The sequence below is a fragment of the Strongylocentrotus purpuratus genome, unplaced genomic scaffold (genome assembly GCF_000002235.5).
Source record: "Strongylocentrotus purpuratus isolate Spur 01 unplaced genomic scaffold, Spur_5.0 spur5_scaffold_17, whole genome shotgun sequence".
NCBI classification, from domain to species: Eukaryota; Metazoa; Echinodermata; class Echinoidea; order Camarodonta; family Strongylocentrotidae; genus Strongylocentrotus; species Strongylocentrotus purpuratus.
Window position 1 is genome coordinate 11,615,144 of NW_022145602.1, and position 9,617 is coordinate 11,624,760.

The 9,617-nt window shown below is 43.0% G+C and overlaps 1 protein-coding gene across 1 annotated transcript; it reads left to right on the top strand.

Moving 5' to 3' along the window:
* Nucleotides 1-2,338: 2,338 nt before the first annotated feature.
* Nucleotides 2,339-9,152, top strand: LOC115925024 (ankyrin repeat domain-containing protein 50-like). Its single transcript, XM_030988165.1, has 8 exons — nucleotides 2,339-2,418; nucleotides 3,300-3,618; nucleotides 4,673-4,698; nucleotides 5,676-5,861; nucleotides 6,567-6,793; nucleotides 7,359-7,470; nucleotides 8,349-8,658; nucleotides 9,141-9,152. Exons 1-8 carry the CDS (start codon nucleotides 2,339-2,341, stop codon nucleotides 9,150-9,152), a joined length of 1,272 nt encoding a protein of 423 aa, XP_030844025.1.
* Nucleotides 9,153-9,617: the final 465 nt, after the last annotated feature.

The window sequence follows — 9,617 nt, forward strand, 5'->3', positions numbered from 1 at the left end:
GCACAACTATGAGACTAGACAAAGAGAAAGTAAGAAGTTAAGTGTGCCTAAAGTAAGGACAACGCAAGGTAAATTTTCAATGTCATTCAGAGGCACACGCTATTGGAATGATCTACCCCTTTCTGTACGGGAGAAAGCATCAGTATCTTGCTTTCGTAGAACTCTTATATCACAAATGTTAATAGAATAGTTGTTTAGAACTTAGAACCAAGGCTCTTGCCTTTTTGTAAATATTATGTTATATAATTCTTCATCTTTTATTTAGTGTAAAATACCAAAGCTTTGTATATAAGCACAGAACATATTTACCCTAGATGTAGAATAATTTGTAGCTTAGGTACATGTATGTATTCAATAGTTATTCATATTTATTCATTACATTCTCATTTATTGCTGTGATACTTTTTGTGTGTTAGTGGTACTAGACACGATTAGCATTTAATGCTATTTTCTGGTCCCATTTATCCTTTCAATGTTAATTAATCATTCACATTTGATTGTTATATTGATGTACTTTTTGTTTTGGATAATAAACTTCAAACTCAAACTCAAACTCAAACTCAAACAAATGCATGTGAACCCTAATCCAACGAAGCAGGTTAATTTTCTCAGAAAAGCCTTCTAAGCGACATAAGCTGTAACCACGGTTCTACTACTATGTCCATGTTGTAACTGAGAATTAATGTCTAAAGCATCTTTCACACTGGGCCATACGTAGAGTTGCGTTGTGTTGCGTACCGACTACGCCGAGCGTACGCTGTACTACGCTGGCCTGCGTAACTATACGCTGAGGGACGCAAAGGCGTACGCGAGATGGACGCTTTCGCGTACTTATGGCGTAGACACTAGACGCAGAAAGTACGTATTTTTGCGCAAGTCTACGCAACACTCCTTCACTGTACGCCATGATGCTTACGCAATAGCACGCCAACCTACGCCAGTCCGACGAAACAGTAAAAGCGTATACAGGCGTCCTAGATCCTAGCTGCGCACCTACGTACCCTTTACGCCAGGCCTACGTAAATGTACGTAACCATACGCCTGTTAAACGCAATCGTTCGCGTAGGTACGCCAATTGCATACGCCGTAGGTACGCGATGCTAATGCACAGGGTACGTAACAATACGCAGGAACTACGCTGAAGCATCATTTTGTTCATGAGTACGCAGCCTAATTTCGACGTACTCGGTACGCCACACTACGCAACTCTACGCAAATCATGTGTGAAAGGGGCTTTACCCAAGGGCAATACACCACGTTGACTTATTTTCAACAGTGTCTTACATAAAGAAGACTTCGAAAAAAAAAAAATTATCATTTTTAGACGACATGCAATATCCATGGACATAAATGCAACGGATTAATACTGCATAAAAGAAATGCACTCGCTTTGTATCGTTTGAAATTTTGATGACTGCCAAAAATAAGAAAAAGAAAAGAGAGTAGTTTAACAGTGGAATAGGAATGACAGATATTTGAAATACGATTTAGTTCACTGCATAGGACTTTGGAACTTGTTAAAAACGAGAAAAAGAATAACTGCACTTTGCCTCAGAAAAAAAATCAGTGTGGTGTATGCTTATGCTTGTAACATGCATAGTGCAACGAGAATATTGGCTACAACTATTTAGATTCTTATTCGTAACATTTCAAAGTAGAGCATTTAGAGAGACAAGTAGACGATAACAAGGAACTATACGAGATTAGGATGTCTGGTTAGCTGGTGCTTCTTCAGGTATGGGGGACATAAATCGACAGCTTCATGAGGCAGTATTGAGGGGTAAAATAAAAAATGTAAAAGAGATGCTAAATCAGGGTTCTAACATAAACCAGACAGACCAAGATGGAAAGACACCCTTACACATAGCAGTCCAGTATGGCCATGACAATTTGGTTGAGTATCTCATGAACCAAGGTGCCGATGTGGAGAAGGCGACTCCAGATGGACAAACACCCTTACATCTGGCTGCATCACTCGGACGTCTTAAAGCAACAAAAGATATACTAATTCATGGAGCAAATATGGACAAAGAAGACAAGGACGGCTACTCTGCATTATACAGCGCTGTAAGGAATGGTCATGTTGGTGTAGTACGGCATTTTATAGGTGAAGGGGCAAAAGTGAATCAGAGCAATACTAAATGCTGGACGGCGTTACAACTTGCTGCTCAGAATGGTCATCGTGACGTTACCAAATATCTCATCAGTCAAGGAGCTGAGTTAATTGATGGAGTAAATGGTGGTAGGAATGCATTACAACTTGCTGCTCAGAATGGTCATCTTGATGTCACCAAATATCTCATCGGCCAAGGAGCTGAGGTGAATGAGAATGGCAATGATGGTTGGACTGCATTGCACATTGCTGCTCACGAGGGTCATCCCAATGTCACCAAATATCTTATCAGGCAAGGAGCTCAGGTAAATAAGGGAGATAATAATGATGGTAGGACTGCATTACAGCTTGCTGCTCGGAATGGTCATCTTGATGTCACCAAATATTTGATCAGTCAAGAGGCTGAGGTTAATAAGGGTAGTAATGACGGTTGGACTGCATTACAACTTGCTGCTCAGAATGGTCATCTTGATGTCACCAAATATTTGATCAGTCAAGAGGCTAAGGTTAATAAGGGTAGTAATGATGGTAGAACTGCGTTACAAGTTGCTGCTCACGAGGGCCATCTTGATGTCACCAAATATCTGATCAGCCAAGGAGCTGAGGTGAATAAGAGAGATAACGGTGGTCAAACTGCATTACACCGTGCCGCTCAGGAGGGTCATCTTGATGTCACCAAATATCTGATCAGTCAAGAGGCCCAGGTGAATATGGGAGACAACCACGGTAGGACTGCTTTATTCAGTGCTGCTCAGAATGGTCAACTTGATGTTACCAAATATCTTATCAGTCAAGGAGCTGAGGTGAATAATGGAAATAATGTAGGTGTGACTGCATTACACCTTGCTGCTCAGAATGGTCATCTTGATGTCACTAAATATCTGATCAGTAAAGGAGCCGAGGTGAACAAGAGAGATAAAAATGGTCGGACTGCATTACACCGTGCCGCTCAGAAGAGTCATCTTGATGTCACCAGGTATCTCATTAGCGAAGGAGCTCAGGTGAATATGGGAGATAATCAACGTGACACTGCATTATTCAGTGCTGCTCAGAATGGTCGTCTAGATGTCACTAAATATCTGATCAGTCAAGGAGCCGAGGTGAACAACGGTAATGATGGAGGTTCGACCGCCTTATTTAGCGCTGCTCAGAATGGTCATCTTGATGTCACCAAATATCTGATCAGTCAAGGAGCTGAGGTGAACAAGGGTAATGATGGAGGTTGGACTGCCTTATTCAGCGCTGCTCAGAATGGTCACCTTACTGTTACCAACTATCTGATCAGTCAAGGAGCTGAGGTAAATAAGAGAGACGATGAAGGTTGGACTGCATTACACAGTGCTGCTTTCGTTGGACATCTTGATGTTACAGATTGTCTTATCAGTCAAGGAGCTAAGGTGATTGAGAAAGATACTGTCGGTAGGATTGCATTACATCTTGCTGCTCAGGAGGGCCATCTTGATGTTATCAAATATCTGATCAGTCGAGAAGCTGACGTCGATACGGTAGAAAGTGGCGTTGTGATTGCATTTCAACTTGCTGCTCAGAATGGTCATCTTGATGTTATCAAATATCTGATCAGTCAAGGAGCTCATGTGAATACGGGAAATAATGAGGGTGTGACTGCATTACATCGTGCCGCTCAGGAGGGTCATCTTAATGTTACCAAATTCCTGATCAGTCAAGAGGCTCAGGTGAATATAGGAGACGATCATGGTAGAACTGCTTTATTCAATGCTGCTCAGAGTGGTCATCTTGATGTCACCAAATATCTCATTAGCGAAGGAGCAGATGTGAACAAGGGGGATTGTGAGGGTTCGACTGCATTATTCGTGGCTGCTCAAAATGGTCATCTCGATGTCACTAAATTTCTCATCAGTCAAGGAGCTGGGGTGATTAAGGAAGATACTGTTTGTCGGGTTGCATTACATGGTGCTGCTCAGAATGGTCATCTTGATGTCACTAAATATCTCATTAGTCAAGGAGCTGAGGTTAATAAGAGAGATAATGAAGGTTGGACGGCATTACACAGTGCTTCTTTCCATGGTCATCTTGATATCACCAAATATCTAATCAGGCAAAGAGCTGAGGTAAATAAGGAAGATAATGACGGGTGGATTGCATTACACGTTGCTGCCCAGGAGGGTCATCTTGACGTTACCAAATATCTCATCAGTCAAGGAGCCGAGGTGAACAACGGTAATGATGGAGGTTCGACCGCCTTATTTAGCGCTGCTCAGAATGGTCATCTTGATGTCACTAAATATCTGATCAGTCAAGGAGCTCAGGTCGATACAGGAAATAATGCGGGTGTGACTGCATTACACCGTGCCGCTCAGGAGGGTCATCTTGATGTCACCAAATATCTGATCAGTCAAGGAGCTGAGGTGAACAAGGGTAATGATGGAGGTTGGAGTGCCTTATTCAGCGCTGCTCAGAATGGTCACCTTACTGTTACCAACTATCTGATCAGTCAAGGAGCTGAGGTAAATAAGAGAGACGATGAAGGTTGGACTGCATTACACAGTGCTGCTTTCGTTGGACATCTTGATGTTACAGATTGTCTTATCAGTCAAGGAGCTAAGGTGATTGAGAAAGATACTGTCGGTAGGATTGCATTACATCTTGCTGCTCAGGAGGGCCATCTTGATGTTATCAAATATCTGATCAGTCGAGAAGCTGACGTCGATACGGTAGAAAGTGGCGTTGTGATTGCATTTCAACTTGCTGCTCAGAATGGTCATCTTGATGTTATCAAATATCTGATCAGTCAAGGAGCTCATGTGAATACGGGAAATAATGAGGGTGTGACTGCATTACATCGTGCCGCTCAGGAGGGTCATCTTAATGTTACCAAATTCCTGATCAGTCAAGAGGCTCAGGTGAATATAGGAGACGATCATGGTAGAACTGCTTTATTCAATGCTACTCAGAGTGGTCATCTTGATGTCACCAAATATCTCATTAGCGAAGGAGCAGATGTGAACAAGGGGGATTGTGAGGGTTCGACTGCATTATTCGTGGCTGCTCAAAATGGTCATCTCGATGTCACTAAATTTCTCATCAGTCAAGGAGCTGGGGTGATTAAGGAAGATACTGTTTGTCGGGTTGCATTACATGGTGCTGCTCAGAATGGTCATCTTGATGTCACTAAATATCTCATTAGTCAAGGAGCTGAGGTTAATAAGAGAGATAATGAAGGTTGGACGGCATTACAAAGTGCTTCTTTCCATGGTCATCTTGATATCACCAAATATCTAATCAGGCAAAGAGCTGAGGTAAATAAGGAAGATAATGACGGGTGGATTGCATTACACGTTGCTGCCCAGGAGGGTCATCTTGACGTCACCAAATATCTTATCAGTCAAGGAGCTGATGTGAATAATGGAAATAATGTAGGTGTGACTGCATTACACCTTGCTGTTCAGGAGGGTTATCTAGATGTAACCAAAAACCTGATCAGTCAAGGAGCTGAGGTGAATAATGGAAATAATGTAGGTGTGACTGCATTACACCTTGCTGCTCAGAATGGTCATCTTGATGTCACCAAATATCTCATTAGCGAAGGAGCAGAGGTAAACAGGGGAACTTGTGAGGGTTGGACTGCATTAGACATTGCTGCTCAAAATGTCCATATTGATGTCACTAAATATCTGATCAGTAAAGGAGCCGAGGTGAACAAGAGAGATAAAAATGGTCGGACTGCATTACACCGTGCCGCTCAGAAGAGTGATCTTGATGTCACCAGGTATCTCATTAGCGAAGGAGCTCAGGTGAATATGGGAGATAATCAACGTGACACTGTATTATTCAGTGCTGCTCAGAATGGTCGTCTAGATGTCACTAAATATCTGATCAGTCAAGGAGCCGAGGTGAACAACGGTAATGTTGGAGGTTCGACCGCCTTATTTAGCGCTGCTCAGAATGGTCATCTTGATGTCACTAAATATCTAATCAGTCAAGGAGCTCAGGTCGATACAGGAAATAATGCGGGTGTGACTGCATTACACCGTGCCGCTCAGGAGGGTCATCTTGATGTCACCAAATATCTGATCAGTCAAGGAGCTGAGGTGAACAAGGGTAATGATGGAGGTTGGACTGCCTTATTCAGCGCTGCTCAGAATGGTCACCTTACTGTTACCAACTATCTGATCAATCAAGGAGCTGAGGTAAATAAGAGAGACGATGAAGGTTGGACTGCATTACACAGTGCTGCTTTCGTTGGACATCTTGATGTTACAGATTGTCTTATCAGTCAAGGAGCTAAGGTGATTGAGAAAGATACTGTCGGTAGGATTGCTTTACATCTTGCTGCTCAGGAGGGCCATCTTGATGTCACCAAATATCTGATCAGTCGAGAAGCTGACGTTGATACGGCAGAAAGTGGCGTTGTGACTGCATTTCCACTTGCTGCTCAGAATGGTCATCTTGATGTTATCAAATATCTGATCAGTCAAGGAGCTCATGTGAATACGGGAAATAATGAGGGTGTGACTGCATTACATCGTGCCGCTCAGGAGGGTCATCTTAATGTTACCAAATTCCTGATCAGTCAAGAGGCTCAGGTGAATATAGGAGACGATCATGGTAGAACTGCTTTATTCAATGCTGCTCAGAGTGGTCATCTTGATGTCACCAAATATCTCATTAGCGAAGGAGCAGATGTGAACAAGGGGGATTGTGAGGGTTCGACTGCATTATTCGTGGCTGCTCAAAATGGTCATCTCGATGTCACTAAATTTCTCATCAGTCAAGGAGCTGGGTTGATTAAGGAAGATACTGTTTGTCGGGTTGCATTACATGGTGCTGCTCAGAATGGTCATCTTGATGTCACTAAATATCTCATTAGCCAAGGAGCTGAGGTTAATAAGAGAGATAATGAAGGTTGGACGGCATTACACAGTGCTTCTTTCCATGGTCATCTTGATATCACCAAATATCTAATCAGGCAAAGAGCTGAGGTAAATAAGGAAGATAATGACGGGTGGATTGCATTACACGTTGCTGCCCAGGAGGGTCATCTTGACGTTACCAAATATCTTATCAGTCAAGGAGCTGAGGTGAATAAGGGAGAAAGTGACGTTAGGACTGCATTGCACCTTGCAGCTCAGAATGGTCATTTTGCTGTCACCAAATATCTGATCAGTCAAGGAGCTGAGGTGAATAAAGGTTATTATGACGGTATGACTGCAATATACAGTGCTGCTCAGAATGGTCATCTTGATGTCACTAAATATCTGATCAGTCAAGGAGCTGAGGTCAATAAGAGAGATAAGGGCGGTAGGACTGCATTATCCAGTGCTGCTCAGAATGGTCATCTTGATGTCACCAAATATCTGGTCAGTCAAGAGGCTCAGGTGAATATGGGAGACAATCACGGTAGGACTGCATTATTCAGTGCTGCTCAGAATGGTCATCTTGATGTCACTAAATATCTCATCAGCCAAGGAGCTGAGGTGAATAAGGGAGAAAAAGACGGTTGGACTGCATTACAGTTTGCTGCTCACGAGGGTCATCTTGATGTCACCAAATATCTCATCAGTCACGGAGCTGAGGTAAATAAGAGAGACAATGAAGGTTGGACTGCATCACACATTGCTGCTCAGGCGGACCATCTTGATGTCACCAAATATCTTATCAGTCTAAAAGCTAAGGTTAATACGGCAGAAAGTGGCGTTGTGACTACATTACAACTTGCAGCTCAGAATGGTAATCTTGATGTTATCAAATATCTGATTAGTCAAGGAGCTCAGGTGAATACAGTAAATAATGCGGGTGTCACTGCATTACACCGTGCCGCTCAGGAGGGTCATCTTGATGTCACCAAATATCTGATCAGTGAAGGAGCTGAGGTGAACAAGGCTAATGATGGAGGTTGGACTGCCTTATTTAGCGCTGCTCAGAATGGTCACCTTACTGTTACCAACTATCTGATCAGTCAAGGAGCTGAGGTAAATCAGAGAGATAATGAAGGTTGGACTGCATTACACAGTGCTGCTTTCGTTGGTCATCTTGATGTTACCGATTGTCTTATCAGTCAAGGAGCTAAGGTGATTGAGAAAGATACTGTCGGTAGGATTGCATTACACCTTGCTGCTCAGGAGGGCCATCTTGATGTCACCAAATATCTGATCAGTCGAGAAGCTGACGTTGATACGACAGAAAGTGGCGTTGTGACTGCATTACAACTTGCTGCTCAGAATGGTCACATTCATGTTATCAAATATCTGATCAGTCAAGGAGCTCAGGTGAATACGGGGAATAATGCGGGTGTGACTGCATTACACCGTGCCGCTCAGGAGGGTCATCTTAATGTTACCAAATTCCTGATCAGTCAAGAGGCTCAGGTGAATATGGGAGACGATCACGGTAGAACTGCTTTATTCAATGCTGCTCAGAGTGGTCATCTTGATGTCACCAATTATCTCATTAGCGAAGGAGCAGAGGTAAACAGGGGAAATTGTGAGGGTTCGACTGCATTATTTGGTGCTTCCAAGAATGGTCATCTCGATGTTACCAAATTTCTCATCAGTCACGGAGCTGAGGTAAATAAGAGAGACAATGAAGGTTGGACTGCATCACACAGTGCTGCTCAAGGGGACCATCTTGATGTCACCAAATATCTTATCAGTCTTAAAGCTGAGGTTAATACGGCAGAAAGTGGCGTTGTGACTACATTACAACTTGCAGCTCAGAATGGTAATCTTGATGTTATCAAATATCTGATTAGTCAAGGAGCTCAGGTGAATACAGTAAATAATGCGGGTGTCACTGCATTACACCGCGCTGCTCAGGAGGGTCATCTTGATGTCACCAAATATCTGATCAGTGAAGGAGCTGAGGTGAACAAGGCTAATGATGGAGGTTGGACTGCCTTATTTAGCGCTGCTCAGAATGGTCACCTTACTGTTACCAACTATCTGATCAGTCAAGGAGCTGAGGTAAATCAGAGAGACAATGAAGGTTGGACTGCATTACACAGTGCTGCTTTCGTTGGTCATCTTGATGTTACCGATTGTCTTATCAGTCAAGGAGCTAAGGTGATTGAGAAAGATACTGTCGGTAGGATTGCATTACACCTTGCTGCTCAGGAGGGCCATCTTGATGTCACCAAATATCTGATCAGTCGAGAAGCTGACGTTGATACGGCAGAAAGTGGCGTTGTGACTGCATTACATCTTGCTGCTCAGAATGGTCATCTTGATGTTATCAAATATCTGATCAGTCAAGGAGCTCAGGTGAATACGGGAAATAATGAGGGTGTGACTGCATTACATCGTGCCGCTCAGGAGGGTCATCTTGATGTCACCAAATATCTCATCAGTCAAGGAGGCGAAGTGAATAAGAGTAATAATGGAGGTTGGACTGCACTATTTAGCGCTTCTCAGAATGGTCATCTTGATATCACCAAGTATCTCATCATTCAAGGAGCTGAGATTAGTAAGGAAGATACCATTGGTCGGGTTTCATTACACGATGCTGCTCAGAATGGTCATCTTGATGT

Excerpts from the sequence above, each read along its gene's own strand:
- LOC115925024 (XM_030988165.1), top strand. The coding sequence starts at position 2,339 with ATGGTTGGACTGCATTGCACATTGCTGCTCACGAGGGTCATCCCAATG. Across the intron at positions 6,794-7,358 it reads AGATGTGAACAAGGGGGATT|TCAAGGAGCTGAGGTCAATA; the intron begins GTGAGGGTTCGA and ends ATATCTGATCAG. Across the intron at positions 7,471-8,348 it reads TGGTCAGTCAAGAGGCTCAG|TCAAGGAGCTCAGGTGAATA; the intron begins GTGAATATGGGA and ends ATATCTGATCAG.